The sequence below is a fragment of the Pogona vitticeps genome, chromosome 7, assembly GCF_051106095.1.
Source record: "Pogona vitticeps strain Pit_001003342236 chromosome 7, PviZW2.1, whole genome shotgun sequence".
In the NCBI taxonomy this organism is placed as follows: Eukaryota; Metazoa; Chordata; class Lepidosauria; order Squamata; family Agamidae; genus Pogona; species Pogona vitticeps.
In genome coordinates, this window is record NC_135789.1 from 31,023,906 (window position 1) to 31,050,116 (window position 26,211).

The 26,211-nt window shown below is 47.5% G+C and overlaps 2 protein-coding genes across 5 annotated transcripts in view; one reads left to right on the plus strand and one right to left on the minus strand.

Moving 5' to 3' along the window:
- VMP1 (vacuole membrane protein 1) overlaps positions 1-22,317 on the minus strand; it is an 81,831-nt gene extending 59,514 nt beyond the window's left edge. For 2 of the 3 annotated variants that reach the window (XM_072978564.2, XM_072978561.2), the window contains exons 1-6: positions 22,178-22,317; positions 14,094-14,195; positions 12,794-12,929; positions 11,017-11,107; positions 9,915-10,025; positions 599-766 (exon numbers count right to left, since the gene is read on the minus strand). In XM_072978564.2, the coding sequence (XP_072834665.1) occupies positions 599-766; positions 9,915-10,025; positions 11,017-11,107; positions 12,794-12,929; positions 14,094-14,169 (582 nt within the window). In that variant the 5' untranslated portion in view covers positions 14,170-14,195; positions 22,178-22,317. The other variant, XM_072978562.2, reaches the window with a different exon arrangement.
- A 303-nt stretch (positions 22,318-22,620) lies between these two features.
- On the plus strand, positions 22,621-24,228 carry PTRH2 (peptidyl-tRNA hydrolase 2). Of its 2 annotated transcripts, none has more exons than XM_020786937.3 (2): positions 22,621-22,777; positions 23,460-24,228. In XM_020786937.3, exons 1-2 carry the CDS (start codon positions 22,755-22,757, stop codon positions 23,983-23,985), a joined length of 549 nt encoding a protein of 182 aa, XP_020642596.3. In that variant the 5' UTR covers positions 22,621-22,754; the 3' UTR covers positions 23,986-24,228. The 2 variants fall into 2 exon arrangements, with proteins under 2 accessions (XP_020642596.3, XP_020642598.3); XM_020786939.3 differs by having other exon boundaries at positions 22,664-22,763.
- Positions 24,229-26,211: the final 1,983 nt, after the last annotated feature.

The following is a 26,211-nucleotide window of genomic DNA, read 5'->3' on the forward strand; positions in this document are numbered from 1 at the left end:
CGGCCCAAAAACAATCCCTCATGAGCTTCAGTTGATATCCCAAGGGAGACATCCATTCACAAGCAAGTTTCCTCTTCTTTCTGTACGAAAAATCCACGAGCGAGGCACGGCTGGCATGCAAGGACCATCTCTCGCCAGCACTCGCTAGCGCTGAAACACAAGCCAAAGCAGTGTGCGCAACAGGGGCAGCCTCTCCAGGCCTAATTCCAATTAGGGCAAAGGAGACCGGAGTGTCCAGCATCTTCCAGCTTACAGGAAACGAGCAAGCAATATTTGTACGCTCTCTCTCTCTCGTCAACAAGGCCAAGAAGGAAAACATGTTGTGAGAACCCGAGAGGCTCCCTCGGGGAAACGGCAGCAAAGTCACAGAGAGCTGTTCACCGGTAGCAGCCAAAGCCGTCTGCAGCCTTCCCCTGGAAGAAACCCTCCCTCTCTAATTTCAGTTCAGCGCTCTTAACTCACCGATCCCCAGGATCTGACGTTCCAGATGTTTTTGGAGTACAAGTCCCTGAATCCCTGACCACTGGCTGAGCTGGCTAGGAAGTCTGGGCTTCGTAGTCCAGGAAAATATAGAGGGGGAGGGCTGTTCGTTTCTTACCCACATGCAAGCCTCCAGCCTGACTTTGGAAATGATGGTCCACAGAGAAATTGATCCTTCGACTCCCTCTTCCTCGGGGCAGATAATTTGGTCAGGATAGGGGGGTTCGGGGAAATCCACCGAGTTACATTCATAAGCAGCGAGCGTCACCGAAGCTATGTGTGGGCCCTGCAGAAGGAGAAGAGAACAGAGGGGGAGGTGAGTGGAAAAAAAGCAACAGGTGAACCGTTTTTATCAGCCTCACTTTCATGAGGAATTACGAGGATAACATTATGGGCTTCTACAAGGAGGTCGGGCGCTGGGCAACTCCTGGGTTCCCCGAACTATCATTCTGGGGGAACCCCGACCAAACCCCCACCCAAAATAGCACTCCTAGAGTTATACGGTGCTCCCCAGAAACAAAGATAACTCACAGAACTGGCTGGACAGCCCAGTGGTTCAGGTCTCTGGCTGTGGAGCCAGGGGCTGGGAGTTCGATTCCTACCTCCCCGGGCCTCCCTGACAAGGGGTGGACTGGATGATCCCATAGGGTCCCTTCCAGCTCTGCAGTTCTAAGAGTATCATCATTTACCTTGTCATCACTTTGCTTTTTATACCATCATGTTAAGAGTGGTCCCTAATGGCCCGAACCTCTATGAATCCATCCAGTCCCCATTTAAGATGGCGATTACCACTGCATCTTGTGTCGGGGAGTTTCACCGTTTAACCATACAGTGTGCAAAAAAAAATGTCCTTGGCTGGTTTTGCACAGAGTCAAATTTGTCACTCTCGATGTCAGTCTTTCAGCCCAGTTCGAATATCCAGGCAGCAAACTAAAGGACATCACTGGATCGCAAACTCCCGGCGCACATATTTCATCTGTACTCGGGTGCTACATCAAGGGCCATGAGCTGAAAGGAAGAGCCAGCGAGGCATGGCGCGGAAAAGGGAAGAGGGCCTTTCAGAGGACAGCGGCCAATATCTATCAAGGCACTGAAAGACTAAACCTATTTAGCGTGATTCTTCCAGGGAGAGGCGAACCATTCAATAAAAGGACAGAGAGAAGAAAGGGGGGGGCAAGGCAAGGGTTGCAAAACCCACAAAAACCACACTGCAACGGGAAGGAAAAATAAGACCTAAAAGGGTCGTTTATACGGCTCGTCAAGGGTGGAGCAGTTCCATTCACAGGAACAAAGACGCTGGTGTGTATGGACACGTCTCTCCATGCGGGTCTGGTTCTTCCAGGTTCCACTGGACCAAGGAGGACGGTTTTGGCGCGTGCCGGCCAAATGCCTTGCGCCTCGCTCTCCTCTTTGCTCAGGCTTACAAAACCCCATTACGTGCAGGCTGCGATGGAGGAATGCTGGTATAGCTCAGTGGGCTGGAGGGGGCAGGCTGTGGAGGAAGGCGCTAGGAGTCGGTCGGTTGATAGATGTATGCTGAAGATGCTATGATTCTGTCTATCTGTCTATCTGTCTATCTATCTATCTATCTATCTATCTATCTATCTATCTATCTATCTATCTATCTATCTATCTATCTATCTATCTATCTATCTATCTATCTATCCTGGCGGGTCAGTAGATAGACAGACTAAATGGTTGGATTTTTTAAAAAAACAAACCAAACAGAATTATGATAATTAGAACTCAGATGTGGGTGGGGTTTTCCTGCATCTACACACAGACACTGCTTGGTTCAAGAAATACAAATCCTTCTACATCAGATTGGGGGGGGGGGGGAATCAGAGGGAGAAATCCTGAAACCTGCTGCTGTGGAACCGTTCACGTTCTCATAGAAACTGCAAGAGCAATGCCAGACGAGAGAGGGTCGGGTGAGGAAAAAACCCCATTAGGACTCTTGTTAGAAAATCCTTTGATGACTCGGGTGCAAAATATTTCACTCTGGCGGGGACCCTTTGGAGCCTGTGGTTAGACTGGAATTTGACCCCTTAGGGCCTCTCTTGAGCGGTGGTAGCCGTGGGGAGGGATAAATCAGGAGTGACACCAGCGCTGATCATGGGATGGATGAATCCTCTTCCTCCCCTTTTTATCCCTCGCCCACACACCCATCATTTTTAGGGTGCCGATCCTTTTTAAAGGGTGATACGGGAACTCCAGTCACCAGAGGGTCAGGGCGATCAAATGGAATGGGATCCTAAGCTTACAGGAATAAACCTTTTTTAAAAAAACTAAACCAACTTCAAAAGCACCGGCGAGTTTACAAGTTAACTCAAAGGCCTCCCAAAAAGTATTTCATTTCAGAAAAACTTGAAGGGGAGTAGGAAAAGCAGCACCGAACCAATCAATGGGTAGTCGATTTATTGACCTTGGAAGGACAGAAGATTGAATGAACCTCAAGCTGGCACCCAAAAGCCCATCAGGATTGATCTCGGGTCACGAGTGGAGTCTTGACTGCAGTCCTGCAGTTTATCCACGGCAGCTCTTCTCTAATATAATTGATCCATTATCTTTACATCCTGCCTTTCCTTCAACGAGTCAAGGCAGTGTGCATGGCCTCCATTTTCTGTACTGTAGACTCAAAACAACCCCAGGAGGTAGGACAAGTGGAGAGAGAGAGATATTTATACTAGAGACCAAGAATGAATAGTGAGTTTCACAGCTCAAGATTATAGAACGTGACTCTCTCCATCCCCATCGATAGAATCTAAGGCCACACCTGCTCTTATCCCATGAATAAAGGAGATACGACTGCTGATTCAAACAAACACATACACGCAGAGTTTTAAAATGCACCTTGGATTGCTGGCCAATGTTCCTGAAACACGGCTGTTTCCTTTCAAATATGTGAGACTTGTAAACCTTTTGTGTAAGTCACGAGGGATGGCCAGGGAGGGAAAGAAAATGTGTCATCCCACGTCTGGGGAAGAGAAATAAGAGCGATTTTCTCATGGGAAAGGCAGGCCTCTCCGACTCACCACAAGCGGCGACTCATCCTCCCCCTCCCCAAATCCTTGTCGCCCTTTTTTTTTAGAAAAACAACGAAGCTTCTGGGTGACACCATATTTTCTTATTTAAGACAAGTCAACAGAAAGCGGGGGGGGGGGGGTGAAAGGAAGCCAGCCAAAATCCTGTCTCTGCTCTCCCATCTTATTCATCCCACTTCCCTCTCTCTGGTACAGCTGCAGTCCTGAGACAGGATTACTCAGAAGACAGACCCTATGAAATCATGGATTTTAAAAATGAAGCCCTCGTGCCACTAAGGGAGGCCTCCCCAAAACGCCGCTCAATCCTGTTAAAGCTATCTAATGGGTCATCAAGGACAGGACAGAGCAGAAGGCTTACACCAAAGAGGCTCCCGGTGAGCACAAAACTGGATCGCATCTCCTTGTCAATAATCCAGAACTAGGAAGTGTTTCGGATTGTTTTAAACTTCAGCTTCCAGAATCACCGGTATAGCTGGGGGCAATTCTGGAAACTTTTGTTTGAAAGGATAACATTTCCAGTCTTTGAGCGAAAGCCTTTCACTGGTTTCCAGGCCTAATTTCCAACCATCTCAAACAAGACCTTTATTCTCTTTGGGGGGGGGGGGGTTCGTTCCATCTAAGCACTAGATAAAAATCACCCCATTTGGCTCCAATTCACTTTTCTCTACCTCATCAAGCATCTGGAAAGATCTCTGGTCTTGTCAGTCTAGAGATTAACTCGTTACTCTCTCTCTGTTACACCACCGAAAGGGTAGCAAGTTTTAAAGTTTAAGGTGTAAACTGCATTCCACCCCCCCCAGCAGTACTGAAGTGGCTGGCTGATTTTTATCCACCTCAGGAGGAAGGGATTATTTTACAGCAAATCATCACTACTCCACAAGAAACCAAAAATTATCCCGATCTTTTTTCGCCCGTAATAGACCCGGGACAGAGATCTGCTTTCGCCGCGTCACTTATTCTGCCTTTTAAAAGCAAAATAATCTGGCTGCCATTGGGTGTAGTGTCAGGAGCCGGGCTTCCGGCATCCAGTGTGAACTTTGAGTGCTGCCAACGACGTCGCCCCCGCGGGGACTAGGTCACTAACACAGCCTGGACGGAAGCGATTTTCCAAACGCTTCTTGCCAGCGTAAGGCGTTTAAGACTTCAGGCCATTGTGCTTCGAATCAAACCAGAGTGCGGGGAAGTAACTGGGGGGGGGGAAGAGCCCATGAAGGAAGCCCACGAGACAGATGGAAGTCACAAAACAATTCTCATATTTTAAAAAGGGTATTTACAAAAGAAAAGGGGGAAAAAAGCAGGGCGAGTTTCAAAACACTCTAAATCACCTCCTGGACATCTCTGTTTCTAACCTAAAGCCGTTCTGCTGGCCAGCTCTCTCTCTCTCTCACACACACACACACACCCCTCCGATAGCAATCTGACCCCGGGTCAAGCGCCAGGAGCATCAGCCGAGAACAACGTTGGAGTTTAGCAAGAGACGGACTTACAAAACACCGAGGGTGTGAAAGGAAGAGGGAGCAGAGAGGAAAGCCGAGCCAAACTGCTGGATCATTATTTCTTCTTCTGTTTAAGAAACTGGAGACTCGGGCAACAGGATGGGAGACCGCCTGAAAACGTGATACCCGTTACACGGAGAAAGGGGCACAGCCTGCAGGATTGGGACGAAAAGACCAGAGAAGAACTTCTCCCCCAGATCTTTCGAAGCGGCAGAACCAAGGGTGGGCAGACTATGGAAGCCTCTGTGCTGGCTGGGGATTTTGGGATGCCTAGTCCCCAACGGTGACTTTTATGTTATCGGTGCAGTGCACAATAATCTAAAAACAAACACCAAGGATATAAAAACCACAAAGGTGTCATATGAACAGTGCAGAAGCCTCTTAAGCACCCGTTCTCACCTGTAACCTCCTTGACCTCTGTTGCCCTCCCTGGTTCCTCCTGGGTGGCTCCACCAGAGAATAAGGAAAGCAAAAGTTGATTCTGAGAAAGACTGGGGGGGGGGAAGCCCACAAGCGTGTGTGCCACCACACACAAGAGGGGTGGGGATGAGGATGGGGAGAAAAGAGGGTGACAGGAAGAGGCAGAAAAGCCAGGGCAGGGAGACAGGAAGAAGGGGGGGGGCTGGAAAGGAAAGAGAGAAAGGAAAGGACCTGATCCTGTCACTGGCTCGTCAACCCCATACTGCCATGTGGGGTTCCCCCCCCCCAGGCCACCGCCACCGCTCCAACGACACAGCCCTCAACCAATCCATGCATACAGCAACCGGAACAGGCCACAATCCCATTGCGGGAAGCCGCACGCGTAAGAGCAACTAGCCAAGTGGCTGGAGCAGTTTGGCCACTGGTCCCAGAGACTGTGGAACTCCCTCCCACCGGAGGCCAGATTGACCTTTCTCTTCAGGCCAGCTTTTTTCCCCTCAGTGACCGGCAGCCTGAACGAGTCCTTTTAAATGGATGGCGGAGGTGCCTTTACTGCTTTGACTGTGTTTTGGAGGTTGCTTGTCTTTACCATCTGTTCGTGTGGGGTTTCTTTGATCCTTTTAAAAAGTATTTGAATACTTACTGTTTTTTAAAATATTTTCTTATTGCAAGTTGCCTTGGTTCCTTCTTAAGGAGAATATTTTAAATATATAAATGACCAGGGTGTGGCCAGGTGCGCCACTGATGGCAATGCCAAAAGATGGCCCCGTGTGTGATGAATTGGGGGGGCGGGGGGGCAGCAAATGGCTCCCGCACGAGACGTTCTTAGAGGACTGACTGCAAAGCCCAGCAGAATTCTGGGCATAGGTAAGAGCAAAAGTCGAGCATAAAAAGCCTAAGGCAGATGGAATTTGGAGCCTCAGAGAGAGTCACGTTTTGGTTTTAGTGGCGTGCTCAGTCAGACGAGCGCACCTCTTTCAACCGAGCGGCAGGGCAATGCGGTACAATTATAGCGCTTCTGAAAGTGCTTATCAGGAACCGAGATTAAAAGAAAAACAGCAGATGTTCAAACTCAGGGGCGGGAAAAAAATATTGCTCGGTTTCACCTTCTTAAGCAGCTTTTAAACCTCAAGTTCTCTTCTGAATTTGCAATCTGTGAAATCTGGGTAAATCCCATGAAAAGGAGATGGAGCTCAGAAGGAAGACTCATGACAGGCAACATTCAACAGGTGCAGCTCTTCACAGCATACAGAGGAGTGCAGGATAGTTCCTTATTAACACCTGTATGGCAGGAAGGTATTGGATAACTCAGTGGTTTAGGGGTGTCTGGCTGCAGAGCCTGGGGTTCAGAGTTCGATTCCCCCCTTGACGGGCTGGATTGGATGATCCCCAGGGGTCCCTTTCAGCTCTGCAGTTCTAAGATGCTGATGAGGTTAATTAAAAGCCCCCCCCCCCCAGAAAAAGAAGTAACAAGCATAATTCGTCACTACTATGATTAAATACAGACGGGTTCAAGCCCAGAAATGTAAGAGTTAAAAGCTATCCAAAATGCTCCATCTGAAGGTACGTTTTGCAGTTTCCCCCGTGTTCACTCTTTTTGCAACCTCAGGCTTCTTTCCTCTGAAACATGAAGGAACTTGTGACTTTTTCTAAATTGTCTCCAGAAAAATAACTGAAATGAAATTTCTCAGCCACTGGTATTCGGAGGCACAGTACAGATTGTTTTTAAAAGCTTACCGGTCCAAGAAAAGAAAAAGAAAAAAAAACTTTCATTTTCTGCATGCTGAAGACTAAATTGTAGTATTTTTTTTTAAACTGTGGGCCTTTGCCCCACTTGGGAGAACCGTCCTCTGCATGAGCTCAGAGGTATTCGGATCTCAAAAGGCCACGGTTTTTTTAAACCAAGGCAGAAGAGACATGGCTGCTCCAAACGAGGTTCTCCTCACCAGATTGTTCTACCGGCACATTGGCTCCAGACAAAACTTGCCTCCGGGGCCTTTCTCCCCACCCTCTTCCATATTTGCACAGCCACACCCCTGGAGATCACACCCAGCCCACCGGGTACCACAGAGAGGCTCTGCGGTCTCTCATCGGATGTGAAACAGCACCCGGCTTTGGGATCGGTCTTATTCGGGCCGGTAGGAACGTAGATCACAAGGAAAAGCAGCAAACAAAACTTGAATGCCATGTTCTCTAAGAGAAGAGTTTCTCCCGGGGTGCCCCAGTCTGCCAATCTCTTATCGCAGAAGTAAAAGACTTTTCTCATGCATGGTTTTGGAGCACGCATCTTCTTAACACCTCCTGATAAGTTGCATTCTACCTGGTGAGGAAAGTTAGCAAAGCACGGTGGAGCGCTCCGCAACGCTCGCAGCTGTAGCTCCGCCGACAACCACACACCAGAGCTGCTCTCAAAGTAGAGAAGCCAGCCGAGGGTGTCAGGAGCAAAGACACACAGCCGTTGTTGTCCTCCCGGATGGCCACGGTCGTCTGTTACAACCACAGTGACAAAGAGACCTGCGCTACCCTGTGGCCAAACGCATGTGCTCCCAGGCCTTCGGATGCTTTTATTAAACAAGCAATGCAAAATTTCAGCACACACCGAAATGTCCTGAATGGGAGACCATCGGATCCCACAGAAATGGAATGCAGGATATAGGAACAGCGTGACCATGACTTTGTGAATGGCCATTTTTATACTATTTTAACTTCCACCGGGCCTTGCAAGCGACAGTCCCAGCCTGGTATACTGCACAACGTAACTCAGATCCCTTTTCAGCTCTTTTGCGCTTCTGAGGAAAGGAGCTGGAATCCGGGAACATTCATACTATAAATGGGTCACAGAAGACTTCATTGCTCTTGCAGCATCATAGACTAAGAGGATGAGTCCCACATTTGGGGGGGGGGGGGGGTTACATAAACTGTGCAGAGTAGGGCCCCAATGAGGGGCCCCATAGGGAGGGGGAGGCAGGAAGGCCAAATGGCCCAAGGCTCTGCAATGCAACCCACACTCTCCCTCTGTATTCATTGCTCCCAGGAGAAGAGGAACCGACCCTCTGGATCATCCAGTCCGGCCCCTGCCCACTGGGGCATCGAACCCCCAGCCTCTGGCTTCGCAGCCAGAGACCTCAACCCCTGAGCGACCCTGGAGCCTTTCTGATGGGCCCTGGTAGAGGGGCTTTTCAAACGTGGGAAGTTTGCAAAATTAAGCGCCAGCTTTCTACACCGCAGGACCTCTCAAAACAGCCTTTCTGTTCTATCCTTCGTGCCATGCCTCAAAGCAAAAGCAAAACTAGAGACGCAGAGAGAATCTCCTGGAGGCCATTGGCTAAAGTCAAGGGCTCCCTCTATCGCCCTGTTTCAGAAAACACAGCGAGCATAAGGTACATATAAAAAGCCACGGATCATTCTGGCTGATGGCGAAATACAGTACTCTTAAAGCATAAAGCCCACATGTGTTCACAGAGACACCCAGCGGTGGATTTTGGCACCGCTCGTCTCCTAAAAACAGCAAACAGGCATCAAGGGTGCAACTTTCGCAACCGCATTGGTTGAAGGAGCTGCAACTCAGCCTTCACGCAACACAGAACTCTTTAACATCCAGCAACATTGCCCGAAGGAAGAATGTGGTGGCAACTCTGAAGCTGGACAGCTGCTGAACTTACAGAAGACGGGCCAAAAAAGTTAATCACCCATTTTTTTTCTATCCCTCATTTAATCACAGGGAGCCGATTAGGACCGGTGATGCTTTAAAAAGCATCGAATTTGATTTCACCCAGGAAAATTAAGTTTTTACAGACACCTGCCCACTGGAATAGGGACGAGCACAATTCTTGAGGAGGGAAAAAAAAGGACAGCACCGAGACACAATGGAATATTTAATTCAGCGTAAGGCGCTTCCTTAGCATTCCAACGATCCCCTAGCAAAACGGAAGTGATTCTCAGCAGGAGGGAATTCTCTGTTTTAGGGGCTCGTCCCTCTGTGGGTTTCTCACACACTCTCACTATCGCCCCAAAGACAGCCAAAGGCTGGAAATCCGAGACTATGCCGGCTGGGGGTTGACGGGAGTTGGAGTCCAACATATCCAGTAGGCTCTGGATTTGGGAAAGCCGGCAGACGATAACGCCGACAGCAGAAGACAACAAACAGGACTCTTTGGGGGCTGTTTGTGGAATGGGAATAAAACCACAGAGATGGCAGTGTGTAGATCCAAGCTGATCCCTTAATAATTTCGTGAATTCAAGAAAGCTGCAGCCACATTTAAAGTAAAAGGGTCATTCTCCCCTTTCCTGCTAGCCACAGGCTGATAAACTACAAGCTCATCTGGTCAGCTGACAAAGCACATAGAATGTTAACAACGGACACAAAATATAACCACACAGAAACTTTCGGCTGCAATGTGGCTCATAGAAAAATATATTATCTCGCTCACCACACCGGAAAATCTCACACAGACAACTCCACGCAGTCACTTACCAAGTACAGCAGAAATGTATGAAGACCAGTTCCAAGACCAACCGAGGAAAGGACGCCCAAACCTACCCAGTAGGCACACCATAAGAATTTCCGCTCCATATACAGGACATACTAAAGGTAAGAAGGGAGGGAAGAGAGGAGAAAAAAAAGATGACACTTCCATAAGAAAGCCCCAGGAAACTTAAATTTTATTCCATTTGCAATTTCCATGTTTTCTGCTGCCTTTCCTCCAATGGGCACAGGGCTCCCCTCCCCCCTCCCGGCTTCATCCTCACAACAAGGCTATAAGGTAGGGTCAGGCTGAGAGAGAGAGAGGCACTGGTCCAAGATCACCCTCTCTGAATGCCAACTTACGGGCAACCTTTGAACCAGCATTGTCCCAGCCCAATGTTAACGGCGAAATCTCACTGCCCATAAAAAGAGATGGGCACGAACCGCCCGAGATGGGTTAAAAGATGTCGAAGTGCATCTAATTGGACGTCTCAGCCGCTGGAAGAAGCAAAACACCCCTTACTTCCAAGCCTCTCTGAGGCCAAGTGGAAGGTCAGGAAGACACCCCACGCGCCTCTTAAGGTTCACGGCAAAGGGGAAGATGTACCAGAATTAAAAAAAAAAAAAACACCATATTCCCAAGGAGCATCAATCTGGAAAGCATTTTCTTTAATTCTTTCCAAATTTATGTCAAGATGGGCACAAATTCATTGGTTCGGCAGTCCGTGAAAGTTCGTTTCTCGGCCAGACACGTGTTCTGCACCTCGAAGCGCCGCCTCCTCCAATGGGCACCCAGAGGAAGCCGAATCTAGAGGGGGGCACCTGCTGGAAGAGACGGGCCTTCAAAGCGCCCAACACTGGTTCGGCCAATAAACAAACCCGGCACGAATCGCCAAATCAATGGCTTTTTGCCCGTCTCTCTTTATGGGCACTGAGATTCCTCCTATGCTGCCTACTTCAAAGGCTTGTTGCTCAGAAGGAAGTCTTCAGGGAGGGCCTTTGGGTCCCTCGACCATGCCAAGAAGCAAGAAACTTTTAGAAGAAGTAAAAAGGGTTTCATACAGATCGAAGGCAAGTGTCAGACCCTATAAACAAATACAGCACCGCTTACCTGTTGATGTGCTCCCTCGACATAATACACAGACGTAAGCATTGCAAGCAGCAGGAGGAGAGACACCACGGCACTTCGGCGATGCCACAATCTGGAAGAGAAATAAAATGACTATTTAACACCTTGAAAAAGGGCCTGAGCTTCATCAAAGCTGAACCAAACACCATCCCAAGACAAGCTTTATTAAGTGATGCCTAAACAGGTGAAAAGCTGGGTTGCGTCCCATGCTTTCCTTTCCTCCTTCCTGAGGAGCTCATGAGAATCTCCTGAGCAGCAAAGAACACAAAACATTTAAATAACACGAGGTTCGATTAGCTTGGAAGACAGATGGCAGCAACAAATTTGGCCCCTGTTGCAGAGAGATAAGTAACAAGGTTTTTTTTGTCTTCTAACAGTGTAGGGACAAGGTCTCCAGAAAATGGCATTTCCAGTAAATCAAATAAAGGTTTACTAAAACAATCTCTCGCTGTTGCATCGAAAGGGCAGTGCTGTCATATGGGCAGACTCACTTGGAGGAAGGCTGCTTGACAACCTTCCTTGCATCAGATGATTTGAACTTCAGCTCCCAAAAGTTTTAGTCTTTGCATCAAAGGAGGAGACAAAACGGAACCCTTTAGTCCATTCTCAAAAGGCCATGAAAACCTTCTAAAAAAGGAGGGGGGGGGAACAGCCCTTCACACTATCGATTGGTCGGCTCTGGAACTCATTGCCACAAGATACGGCAAGAATGACTGCCGTAAAGAACTTTTAATAAGAGTAATTGAATATGTCAGTATCGTGTGGTTGCTAATCATAACTGTTCCTGGAAAAAGCAGAGGCAGATTCAAGAGAAACATTTGCAAGCAGATTTCAGGGTGGGGTGGGCGAACGGTTGGATCTTAAAAATGAAAGTCTTTTCCTTGTTCATCTGCCCAGGTGAACCACCTGTGGATAAATCCGGAGGCATTCAAATCCTGTTCAGTCCAAACAGCACAAAGATCGGGCTATCAATGATTCCCTACTGTTGTGAGGGGCAGGCATTTCAGGACGTAGAATTTTTAGAGGCAAAGTCCTCTCGCCTCTTCCAGCCAAGAGTTCCACTCAGTCTTGAACTTTGCCCGAACAGGGTATATTCCTAGAAACAATTTAATCTGAAAATGCGACTGCCACGAATCTGACCTCCTGCCTAGCCGAACATTTAAAAAGGAGCCCTCTGCGTGTTTTGCACCTTCTAGTTGAGTTAGACTACAACTCCCATGAACCACAGCCAACTTAGAGAAGGCTGTGAAACAGGTGGTTTTATTTTAAAAAGGAAGAAGTGTAACAGAGAAGTCTGGAAGATAACAGCTCTTCCCTAGTGGTCTACACCACATCCAGCTGAAGGTTCCAGTAAGATCTCAGAGCACAGGCGTGGGGGGGGGGGAGGGTATGTTTTAAGACAGCCAGCTCTCTGTGTCCCAAAGCAGGGCACACCACGAAGAAGGACTGCAGGAGTTGCCACCCAATTTCTGGAAGGCTACAGGCTGTTCACTTTCGCTCTGAGACAAACTGATTTTTAAAGCAGTGGCTTAAAACAAACAAAGAACACTAGAAGGTTTAGCAAGCCAGCAATCAAACCAAGTTAGGGGGAGAAAGTGTCAAGAAGATGCATCCCTAAAAGCCTTTCCTTCTCTCCCTTCAAGGGTCTTCTACATCACAAAGCACTCTGCCTTCTAAGTATTACTAGAAAGGCACTCTCCCCCCCCCCAATGGCCCAGCTTTGAAAGAGAGAAAAAAGGGTAGAAGAAGCAGTCTTTACTTGATGGTCCATTCTTTCAAGTCTATTAATGCTTCCAGGAAAAAATACTGCAAGGTAACGAGAGGCTTCCTCCAGAGCACGATATTCTGGCGCTCTTCTCGCTCTTTCCGCTTCTGTTCGTGGGTGGAGAAGGGTTCTGCAAACAGGGACGAAGAAAAAAAAGGAAATTCAGAGGGGGGGAACCTTTCTGAGCTCCTCCCTTTTGGAAAACAACATTCCAAGGTCGCTACATTTGCAAGATCTTGAATGGAAAAAAAAAAAAACAAGGTGGACTTCTGAGTTCCCCAGAATGCTTCCCCTGGTAATGAGACAGTACAAATTTTGGGGAAGAGGTAACAAAGGTAATACCAGAATTCTGTTTCTATGGGCACGTTGTACACACCAACTTGTTTTTCATTTTGCTGTTGGCTTTTCATAATGGGCTAGGTCTCTGGTTGCGGAGCCAGGGGTTGGGTCTACTCACCGGAGCCCTCTGCCTCCGGTGAGTAAACCCAGCCTGGGTGGCCTTGGGCCAGCTCCACACTCCCAGGACACCCCAGAAGAAAAGAACGGGGAAGCCACTTCTACTTAGAAAACCCTGAAAAGGGTAGCCAGAAGTGAGAACTGACTTGATAGCACATCATTATCATCATTATTACTGGTAAAGCCAGACAGCCTCAAAGGCTGTAATCTTTATCTGTAAGGGAGCTACTGCCGCCACCTTTTGACTGGGCACATCCTCTGCCGAGATCTGGTTAGAGGTCAGCCCGGGCATCCCCTCTCATCAGAGCAGCATCTATTTCCAAGAGCAGCCCCCCCTTGTCGAAATCTATTTCTGGATCTCCCACCTCAAACCAGGTCAGCCTGCAAACGATCTTCGCAGAAGCTGATCTTCTAAGCTATCAGAGGAATCTGAGAGGAACACCAGAAATAATAATAACAACAACTGAGCTACATATTCCAAGTCCCACTTTTGTGGGAGAATGTCTCTGAAAGCCGCCAGTGCCCTAAATGCAAATTTGAAGATTTGAAATGTTCCGGGTTTTAGGGGCAGCCAAACTGCCAGAGACTGACCTTCTGCTCCCTCTCATCCTCCCACGGTGTGTGCATTGGTTCCAAGACTGCTCTCCTCTCTCTCCTTCTGCTTCCCACCCCCATCCCCGCAAGCGAAATAAAACGGGGTACAAGCCCTCTTCTGGAATCATTTCATCCACCCAATGCCTGGCTGGTCCGTTCGGTCAGGAAATTCTACGGCAGCTGCAAGACGCTCCCTTGGCTCTTGCCCTTGTACCTGGAGGGGGTCTTGATCCATGCGCCGTACCTGTAAAACTTCCATTGTGCTGTCCTTTGTTCATTCCGCAGCGCCTCTGGTCACAATCTGTTCCATTCTTTGCCATTTCATAGATCAGTCGCGTCTGAGATCCTAAGATCAAAAAGACATACACAGGCGGGTTTGAGTACGGATCGTCCCCAAAGCGAAAAACCAATGGCAGAAGCCTGCATTTCTGCCCCAAATCATTGCTCCCACCACACCCATAAGTCAGATGAGTGTTTCATCATCCTCTCGCAACGATGAGGAGACAAACCCTGGCTTTCTCTATAGAGTGGCTTTATGTATAAATAGATACATATATAGAGTGGCTTTATGTACATAAATCTCTCTCTCTCTCTCTCCAAGCAGTCTTCCAAGTGATTTTCGGCATGTGCACAGGGGGTTGGAACCACAACACACACACCCCATGGATATGGCAGTGCACAATGGAAAAATTGTGCACTGTTTTTCTACCAAGACAGGGAAGTCACTAGCTATTTGGCCCATTCACAATTGGTGTGGCTGGCCAGGGAATGGGAGGTTGATGAGAAGAAAGGCAGTTTATCTTTTCCATTGTTGTCTCTCCAAAGGTCTAGAGCTGCAGATGTTAGAAGAACAAAGATTTCTGTACACAAGGCACATTTTGTTGCAGGTCCCTGTATCACCACAATGCTCTCCTCAGCCCTGGCACATCTCAAAGGGCACTTCTTATGGAAGGCAGCAACTGCTCATGTCCGAAATTCATGTTGTCAGCAACAGCAGCAGAGACCAGTCACTGAAATCAGGGCAGGTCAATGAAATGCCACAGAAAAACTCCGCTAGGCAGGCGAAACGCTTGGTGGCCAGAATGCTTCCCCCCCTTTTTTTCATCCTGCAGCCCTTCCTTCGAAATGTTCAGAGGGAGCAAAAAGTCAGCAAGGGGGACGATCCAAGGCGACATGATTTGAACCTGCTGGATTAGGCCCGACCCACCTCGGCTGGCCAGAAAGATGGGAAAAAAATGGGTCCTAGATTAAAATCGAGCCTGAACTATCTGTGGAAGCAAAAATGTGGAAACAGAAGTTATGCTACTTGAGATGCATCCTGAGAAGGCGGTATGCTCCGGAAAAGACAACGATGCTGGGAAAGGTAGAAAGCAGCAGGAAAAGAGGAAGACCAAACACGAGATGGGCTATCTCCCTAAAAGAAGCCACAGGGTTGTGTTTACAGGAGCTGAGCAGGACAGTTGCAGAGCGCCCGTTCGTAGGTTTGGATGCAACTTGACAGCATGTCACAACAAACCGGAGGAACACGGAATCTCCTTCCTCATCCGCATCACATCCATGAAAAGGCAGCTATCATATCACCTCTTGTTTCTTTTTCAGTCTGCTAACCCTAAGAAAACTTTGAACCCCTTTGACACCGTAAGAACCCGCCACGTTTTCAAAATGAAAGATCTGTTTTCTCTTTACTTTGTCATCCACCAGCTTAAGAGCAGCGGAGGTATCCGCTTTCAGGCATGCAAAGCACAGCTCCATTCTACGTGGTTTTACTCACGAGTCCCAGATGCAGCGCAGCAGCTTTCCCTGGGCTGTGAATTAGAGCTTCATCCCATGCAAGAGCTTCCTGGGCTTTAAAGAGCCTCTTTATCTAGAACTCAGGATAGAAGGCGACAACCCTAGCAGGTAGGTTTGGACGGGGAAGCCCTGAAGCACTACATCGGATCCTTGGGTTTGGAAGTCCCCCCCCAGTCCAGGCAGACTGAGGGCAGAAGACAATCAGCAGCGAAGGCTCAGCCACGGTGGGAAAGCTCCTTCTCAGGCAAACTCCGTCGAGACTGATAACGTTACATTTTATAGACTTGGCAATTGTGTGCTTAAGATTTTCCTGCCCCTCCTTGCACAGGATGGATTTGATTTAAATGAAATCGATTTAAATCATGATTTATATCACTACGGGGTGGATACCACTTAAGGATTTTTTTTAAAAAAATCTGAATCTGCATTTTAAAAATCATTTTTAATCTACTCTGCAATGATTTTAAATCACCCTGTCCCCATGTCAAACAGTTAACAAGTAACAGAGAAATGTTCTAACACATAATTACTACGAGAGATGTATAAAGTAACTACTGGTAGTTAAAGTAAGCCAGCAAGTGGCAGAATAAATCGCACTTCTTAAAGGGATGTTAAGATACCTCGTACGGGTCTCTAACCATCTCAAAAGTCCCCAGAGCCAGCCTGAGAAACCAACCAAGCAAATCAAACAAACCACTTAATGTCTATGAAGGGTGGATGGAAGATCCAGAATGAGAATGTAAAGAGGAGCTAGCTAAGAGGTGAATGGACAGCATCTCATTTTACAAGGTTAAAATAACAGGGTTTTTTAAATGAGCAATTAAGCAACAAAAAGGTGGAATATGAAACTCTGTATTTTTAGTAATGGGAACACCCAAAAAGAAGCACTCAATTAGATAACAAATTAGAACAACAATTAGGACATTTTTGAAAGGCAATGGAAACTGGCACAGAGCTACCTAGGAGTAAGTTAATTTGGTAGAATTAGAAGTCTAAGTTCAACATTAGAATTATCCCTGCCACATTTGGAAGGATTCATCTTACAAAGAAATGAAGAACACAGAAATCTGTTCTCCAGCTTCATCTAATGGGTTTCGACTTGCTCTTCCCTGTCCTGTATCCTTACCCTTCCAAATATTTCCAGCCTGCTTCATAGCACGATAGAATATAGTGAAGGTCAGCAGCACAGAAGTCAGGTTATTGACACTGCCTGAACATTTTACCCAATAAAAGCAGCATATCTCAACAGTAAAGGCAGAGAATTTAAAAACAAACAAACAAAAAACAGCAAGTTGTGAAAAAGGACGGTGCCAAAAGCAAGCAGGCAAACCTGTCAGAGGCCGATATTCTGTCAGACAAGGGGCCACCACCAAAAAGCCCCCTTCCCCAGTTGCCATCCACCTTGTGCTGAATGGCTAGAGCAGACAGAGGAGCTGATTCCTGAAGGACCTGAACACACAGGTTGAATGATGCTAAATCAGGCGTTCCTTTGGGGAACCCTAGTTCCAAGCTGCACCCACTCTGACACAGTTTCAGGCCCTCTTAAGCACGATGGAAGAAATTCTTATTAAAAAAAAAAAAAACAGAAAGAAAGCACACACGCACACTGCCAACAAGATAGCTCTCTTGATTTGTCAGAATCAGTGAGGGGTCCATCCTGCTGAAAGGAGAATAAAATTCAATCCCCCGAAGGCTAATAACACTCTGGAAGGGTGTCGGGAAGTTACACGTCCTTAGGTGACCCCTTCCTCGGGAGAGCAGGTGGTGGGTTTGTCCCCAGATCAACTGTCAGGGGACGTTTAGCTATCCATGGACAGTGAAGAGAGATGTGCCGGACTGGTTGTGTGTACATCTATCATCTCAAACCTCCAGCCAAGTGCCAAGCTATGTCCCAACTCTGCCTCAACATGGCACTCTATGCTGGCATGACATATGTGGTTGGAAAGGAGTGGGGCGGGCGAGCAGGGTGGAGAACAAACCCTGAAATTATTGCGTAAGGATGGGTGTTTTCCTTCTCCAGCTTCGAAGCTACAGCTCTGGCTTTCTGATGACGCAAGAGTTTCCCCTCCCAGAACTGTTAGAAGAAATCAGAATGGATTTTATAAAGCACATATTGCATCTATAAAGCACATACAGTATTTATATTATCTGTTCCGCCACCATGCCTTGCCTTTTAAAATTAGTTTTGGTTATATTGAAGTTGTTTTTTGCATGCACGTGGACTGAAATGTCTAAGTTTGGCTTTTCTTATACCTATTATGTTTATAGTGGAGACTTGTGGTGGAGTGGTTAAACTGCTCTACTGTACTCACGACCCTGGGGTTCAATCCCAGGTAGCCGGCTCAAGGTTGGCTCAGCCTTCTATCTTTCAGAGGTCAGTAAAATGCATACCACCGCCTGTGTAATTAACTTGTAAGCTGCCCAGAAAGTGGTTTAAGCACTATGGGGCAGTATATAAGAGCAGCACACTTTGCTTTTTGCTTTAGTGTCTTTAAAATGTTGTCTGTTTTATCATGTTGTGAACCACCCAGAGTGGGCTTGGTAGCCAGATGGGTAGTACAGCAGGATCAGTATCCACTGATTCATGTATCCACTGCATGGAAATACTAAATTTAAAAAAACCCTCATAAATACATATTTATAAATATTTCCAGGGTGAATTTATCAGAACTGGCCACTAGAGGGAGCCAGAGACCATGTAATGTATACCATTCGCTACTGCATTTTTCAGCATCTGTGCGGGGGGGGGGGTCTAGTACTGATCCACTGTGGTTATTATGGTCCTCCTGTATTACATATGCTATCTCAGCCATTTTCACAACAGTCCTGTGAAGCAGGCCAGATCTATTCAGGAGGAACGGCTGTTCCTCACTTTCCAAATGACTCCACCTTCCAGCAGATCTGTCTGCAGTCTTCATTATTATAATTTAGACACCAGAGATAACGCTCCTCTTATCTCCTGGCTCTTCAGAACTACCAATTTTACCACTTATTAGAACTTCAAGATTCTTACTACCTATCTGAAAAATATCTTTCTATTAGAATCTTGTCAGGTCGCCATTCTGCTAGCGGTCCCAGCAAATGTGCACGTATGCTGAAGATGCCATCCATCCATCCACCCATTCATACTGATCAGGCTCAGTGCCAAAACCTCTCAGTGTCTTCATGTCCAGGGGAAAGACCTGACCAGGCTGTTTGCTCACTGCCATCACCAGTATTTGGAATACCGCATGCACCCTCTGAAGAACTTGTAGCGAAAACAAACACAAAGTTGATCATTAGGACGGGTCAAGGAGGTCAGAAAGACGATAAAGCACAAGATTCCACAAGAACCTTGTTCCACGTTAAAACACAACGGAAGGTGCCCTTTTGGCCTTTTCCACGCTTGAGACAGACTTTGTACTCCTCAGAGCTATTTCTTCTTTTAATCATCCCTCTCCATAAGCTGCAGTGGACTTTGGACTTGTAAAATGGGACTGCTGACAAAGAATATGTTAAAAATCAAGGAAAGGGGTCTACCTATCAGTACCAAGTCAACATCAAGAAAACTAAGATCATGGCCACTGGTCCCGTCACCTCCTGACAAATAGAAGGGGAAGATACGGAGGCAGAGACAGATTTTACTTTCTTGGGCTTGCCGACAAAGGTCTGCATAATCAAAGCTATGTTTTTTCCAGTAGTGATGTATGGAAGTGAGAGCTGGACCATAAAGAAGGCTGACTGCCGAAGAATTCATGCTTTTGAATTGTGGCACTGGAGGAGAATCTTGAGAGTCCCCTGGACTCCAAGGAGAACAAACCTATAAGTTCTGAAGGAAATCAACCCTGAGTGCTTACTGGAAGGACAGATCCTGAAGCTGAGGCTCCAATCCTTTGGCCATCTCATGAGAAGAGAAGATTCCCTTGGAAAGACCCTGATGTTGGGGAAGTGTGAGGGTAAGAGGAGAAGGGGAGGACAGAGGATGAGATGGTTGGACAGGGTCATCGAAGTGACCAACATGAATTTGACCAAACTCTGGGAGGCAGTGAAAGACAGGAGGGCCTGGCATGCTCTGGTCCGTGGGGTCAAGAAGAGTCAGACACGACTTAACCACTAAACAAAATCAGTACCAAGTATCTGAAGGTATTTGGAGAATGTTGCATACAATTCTTATGGAGACAAACTTTATAACAACCCTCATGGGGCTGTCAAGATGAGATTTTAAGGAGTGGTTTTATCAGTGAGTTGCCATGGCAGAGGATGGAACTGACCCCAAGCCTCCTGAGTCCCACGCCACTATATCACACTGGGCACCCCTCTGCACATAAATTACTGCTCTCCAATAACTGAACCACCTCCCAACAAACGTCTATTTGTGGGTTTCCATTTATTATTATTCTTAAAGCTTGCAGATACTTAAAACAGCACAGTATCTAGGTTAGCACTTCCCTTAGAAACCACGTTTGAGAGGCTAGCTGTGAACCATGCTGAATTCATACACTAGAGGGAGCAAACAGCACAGAACAGACACTGCTCAGGTGTGAAAATCCTTGAGGGAGACAGATGTTCTACCTGAAAGTGACTTTTTTTGCAGTGAACAGACTGCAGTGGCTGAAAAGATGAGAACCTCCATTTCTGCATAGAGGAAGATTCTCAGCACCACAGATTGGCACGATCAAGTTCCCCCTGTCTCAAAGCTCCATTGTTAAACAATGAGGGAATAACTGAACAGCCATTAATTTAGATACCCTAAGTCAGAAACAATTTGATGGTGCATAACAAGCAAAAATAGTGAAGGTAAGGGGATCCAGAAGGAAAAGAGATATCCTTTACAGTGAACATGGAAAAATATAGTTTGGCTGACACTTAAACATCTGTGGTGTATTACCTAAGATCAGTATCATCACAACTATGTGAGGCTTTTGGAAATTCACAAATTTTAAAAGATGCCTCTGCCATAGTCTAAGCTCACACAAGATCAATGGAAGGAATTTTGGCAGTGGACTATCCTGTAATCCTCCCAGCATAATTGTTATGACAACCATGTATGACAAAAATGCCTTCAGCTTCAGTTATTTTAAAGGTAGAACAATAGACACCACGCTGTGCCTTCCCTACTGCTTTCTTCAGGGCCACTGGAAAGGAGAGAGATTAGTCTAGGTTTCACTCACACCGCAAGTACCCCTGACTCTGTTTTACAGGGAAACAGAACGCAGCTACCAGCTGAGAATAATGCAAAACCGTTGCCAGCTAGTTACATTTAAAAACCTGCTTATATCTTACCATGAAAAACTTACCCTTCTTTTTTTCTTCCCTCCACCCAACTCCCCCGCAGGCATCTTGTCTTTTTAATTCATCTTTCTTGAGCTTCTGTTTTTTCCCCCAAAATGGGATTCAAAGCAGCGTGTAAGTCCAATGCTAGGGTCTGTCTGCTTTTTTAATTTATAGCAACCTGTCTTGGAGGCATGAATCGCTTTGAACCCAGGATACGTTGAAATAAAGAGAAACACCCCCTCCCTACACAGAGACGCACACGTATCTGTAGACATTTCATCTCTTATTCCAAGAATCACCGGACTCCTGCGACACTCCCAACAAGTAAGAGCTCCTTGTTGTTTCTCTTGCTTGTTCCAAAGAAAGGAACCCTCTTTTGTGTGTGTGTGTGTGTGTGTTTTCAGCAAAGCGCACAAACAACCTGCCCTCAACAAAACAGCTTCCACTACTCTACTGCCACATCCACAGAGTCTGATAACACAAACCAATTCTTTATCAATGTATGTGCACAGAGATAGACACACATTTATAAACTGTATATAAATATACTGCACAACAAACAACTAATGTACATACCAGTAACATCTTATATGTCTGTACATATGCATACACGATATATAGGGGTGTATTTCTGTGTATAGAGTATACATACATCTTTATGTACATAAACACTGTGTATATATACACACAGACACGTGTATATATATACACACACACACAAAATATAGTGTGTGTGTGTGTGGAGGGGGTCCTACCAAGGGAGGCCCCGAGAGAGCCCCGAGGCACCAGGCAGGGCTTGCTTTCCTTTCGGGCAGGCCTCCGGAGGGCGGAAGGAATGAGGGAGCCTCCTCCAGACCCGGGTTCGAATCCTCCTCCCCCACCGCCCACACCGGTCTACCTCCCAGGGGCGTCGTGAGGGAGGCGAGGCAAAGGGAGCCCGGGGCCAAAAGGAAAGCGGGGCCCGACCCTGACCGCCCTCGCCACCCCCCCAAAAGACCCTTCCGTGAGGGGGAATTCCTGCCTCGGGCCGAGCCTTTCCCTCCCGCTCCGAAGGGCAAGGGAGGCCCCTCTCCGGAGGGCCACCGCCGGGTCCCCCCCTCCTCTCTCCTCCCCTCCCCTCCCTTTTACCTCACAAGAGACCCGACCTTCCCGCCTGAGGGGAAACGATTCGGGGGGCGGGGGGGGCCGCTTCTTGCCGCGCCGGGGCTGGGAGACGCGGCCGCGTTCTGGGGCCCTTGTTCCTTCGGGGGACCCGTAGCCGAGACCAAACCCCGGTCCTTTTACCTCACGCGGGCTCGAGCGGCGTCTCCGGCTCCTTCCCCGCCCGCGCCGGGCTTTCTCTCTCTCTCTCTCTCTCTTCCACCTCTTGCCTCCTCTTGGCTTCAGGCCAACCCGGCAGTCGAGGGGGAGGGGCTTCTCGCACCGGGCACCGCCCACACATCGGAAGGCCAGGCCTCGTCTTCCGGCTCTCTGCCGGGGCGCGTCGCTCCTCACTTCCGGTCTCGATGGTTTCCATCCCGCCGCCTCGCGTCGTTCTCTCAGCCAAGAAAGGCCTCCCCCGCCCCTGAAGCTACGCCCCCCTCCCTGGAGGAGAGGCCTTTTTTCAGCGGCGCGCTGGGATTGGTCGGAAGGAGGAGAGCTCCGCGGCTGGGATTGGGCCGGTCGCTCTTGTGACGTCGACAAAGCGCGAGCTGGGGGGAAAAAGAAGAAGGGGCACGTAGGCCCTGGCGATTGGCTGGGAGCCGGTAGTGACGTCAGCCGGTAGGCACGTGTACTTGTGGCCGGCGGAAGAGCCCGGAAAACGGGGGAGAAAAGAGTCGTGGGAAGCTTGCAATCAGTTCCTCATCCTGGGCTTCCTCTCATGTTACCGGTAGAAAGCGCGGGGTATGTAAATTTAGGACAATTTATGTAAATAAGGAGTCGGGAGGAGGTCAGGGGGAGGAACGTGAATGGAGCTGAGCCTTTTATTCATTTGTTTATTGTTTATTGTTTAATATCTATTTCTTATATTTTTATTTTTTGTTATATGTTATTGCGTTTTTACCTGTCTGGGAGCCGCCTAGAGTGGTCTTATTGACCAGATCGGCGGGGTACAATTAAAAAAAAAAATATATATATATATATATATTTTATTTGTATATTTTAGCTTATTTGGCAGCCCTTTCCAATAAAGGCCCTGCGTGGAAAGTCTTGTTTCAGCGGCTTAGCAAAATTTCACTGATTTGTGTTCTCGAAAGCTTTCACGGCAAAGGAAACCGTACCTTGTGATAGTCTCGGGGAGCATAAAAACAAGGAAGAGGCTTCCTTAAAGGCTGGTGTGTTAATGAGAGCGGCACGTTCTGCGACCTTAAGCATGTTATATAGGACAGACTGCATCGGAAAGGGTACTCATGTGAGGTGATTTTCAGCGTTTGTGGGTTGTGCCTTGTGAAATTGGTTGAATGATCAAAGCACTGTCCAATGCAAGAGAGGAATGGATCCGGGCCAAAGATATATTTTTTTATTTCTCAGTTTTGCAGGGATGCTTCTAATAGGTCCATATGTTTCTGCCCCCTTTGGTCTCCAGGTTGAGTATGGATTACCTGTCTAAACCGGGCCTTCTGAGCGTAATTACTGGCATCACCTGCGGGGTGTGCTTGGGTTGGCACCTCCGAGCCCGATTCTTCCGGCCGCCCAAAAGCCGAACAGCTGCAGTTCCCAACGAGCTGGGCAACGAAAGCAGCGTAATGGGCGAATCGGGAGAATTTAAGATGGTGATTGTCGTCCGGAACGACTTGAAGATGGGGAAGGGCAAAGTGGCCGCCCAGTGTTCCCATGCGGCAGTTTCAGCCTACAAGCAAACTCAGCGCCGAAACCCCGAACTCTTGAAGCAGTGGGAGTATTGTGGGCAACCGAAGGTGGTCCTCAAGGCACCCGATGAGGAAACTCTCCTTCAGCTCCTCAGCGAAGCTAAAGAACTGGGACTGACAGTGAGCTTAATCCAGGATGCTGGCCGGACTCAGATCGCGCCGGGTTCTCGGACTGTCCTCGGGATTGGACCAGGACTGGCTGAGTTGGTGGATAAAGTTTCTGGTCATTTGAAACTCTACTGATCGTCCTCCCGGAGGGCAAGATGGAGGTCGAGTGTGTGACGTTAAAACCAAAAGAAAAACCAACAGGCTCTCAGAACAGCCTGTTGCAGCTGGCATGATAGCATAGCGTAGCTTAGAGGGCATGTAAGGAAAGAAGGCTAAGCCAAAATAATGATTATTAAATACAATCATGATCCCCCCAATTGTGCTTCCAATATAGGGTATGTACAGCATTTAAATAAAAGTTTTGTGTTTTTATTTTAAGGAGGTTTCTAAGAGTTGCATTGTTTTAAGGAAAAAAAGATGTACATAAGTGATGGCATGGTTATAAACAGAATATGGTTTGTTGGGGAATCCCTTGATGGGTTTCTCACAGCTGCAGATCAGCTGTAAATTTTTATTATTTCACCTGTACTGTCCCATTAGTGCAAACACTCTCTGGACAGTTGTGGGTTTTTCAGGCTCTTTTGCCATGTTCTGAAGGTTGTTCTTCCTAACCCTTTGCCAGTCTCTGTGGCCGGCATCTTCAGCGGACAGCACTGGTACTTTCCTCTGAAGATGCCGGCCACAGAGACTGGCGAAACGTTAGAAAGAACAACCTTCAGAACACGGCCAAAGAGCCTGAAAAACCCACAAGAACCATTAGATCCCAGCCGTGAAAGCCTTCACGAATACACTCTGGACAGTTCACAACGCATCAGGTCATTGTTATACATCATATATTGGGAGATACTTTATTTAATTCAATGTAGCTTTTGGAAAAAAAACACGATCTGATCACAGTGGCTCAGTTATTTCACATACTTGAGGGGAATTCCACACCTACTCTCGTGAATGTTATAGCCAGTCTTTCCTCTCTTTTGAAAAGCCAAGTTTATTTTACTCCTCTCTTTGCCCCCCCTCAATAAAAAGGTGGTGGGAGATCTTGTCAAGGCTTTCAGAAGGATATGTGTATAGGATTGGCGAGGCAGGATGCTCCCTCATGCAGGGAGAGGCTTTCACAATGCCGTTTGCTCCCTCTTGCGAGAGAAGAGTGTGGTGTCAAGTTCACAAGAGAAACTAGCTTGTCCTGGTGCACGTGGGGAAAACAACAAGGCATTTTCCAAAACAGGAGCTGCTATTCTCTAGTCTAAATAACAGCTGCCTTTGTTTGAAACGCTCTGGCAAGAAAGGGAACTGATGCAATCCCCATGTAAGAAAAGTAGCCTGTTTTCCACCCCTGGCAGCTTGTCTCCCTTGTGAAAAAAAAAAACCAAGCCAGTGCTGCCCTCTTGTGGCACTTTTGCCACACAGCTCTTGGTGGATTTTCTGGCTGTGTTTTGCTCCCAATCCCGGTAGATTGCCGGGAAATTAAGATCACAGGGCAGCCTGTGCACTGGATATATGTAAAAAAAAACATTTTTTATGGTCAGGCAGCTCCAGCAGCCTGCTTTCAGTTGTGGGTCAGCCACAGGCCACCAGAAATGGAACAGGCCAGGCAGCAAAGAAAGCCAGCTGCCGTGGAGCAGTGAAGAGCTTTTATTCCATCCATGTGCTAAGACTAGATCTTCTAAATGAACGTGCACAGGTGGGAAAACTGAACAGCCAGGGCAGAGGGAACAGAAAGCAAAACAGGTACACCCAGGGGGAAGTTGTCTTGTAAGTTGAGGCACCAAAAACCAGGAATCTGGGTTCACCCATCACAGTGAAAATGGCCTCAAAGGGTGCCCTGTCCATCATCTTCCTCAGAGTCAGGCCCGACACTCAGAGGAGTTGCTTGTTGACGCTGGAAAACATTTAGCACAGCAGAGTTGCCGTAGGACAGTAATCCCTTCATTCCTATCTCATCAAGCCCAGCGGAATTTATAATACTTCCAAGTCATCTGACTCTTCTTAAGTCAGTTATGAAAAAGGAGAAAATCTCTGGCTGATCTTCAGGCTCGGTTACAGGCACAAAGCAATGACAAGTCTGTCGGAGATGGACAGCGTGTGTCCCTTATTCTAGGACAGCCTTACCTGTCAGCCCTTCGTTATTGGCTGTGCTGGCTAGGATTTGGCACATTTGCTTGCCCCAACCTGAAGAATGTGTTTCGTGTGCTCCTATTTGAAGCAGTTCCTCTTTAAAAACACAATTTTCCCTGTAATCTGTTCCCTTCCGTTCCTTTTTGAGCAGCCCATAATCCATTAAAAATAAATACTATTGATTATGGTGTTAAAATAAAGACACCGGTCAAACAAGTAGTTTGACAGGCGCCTGTTCTCTGCCCG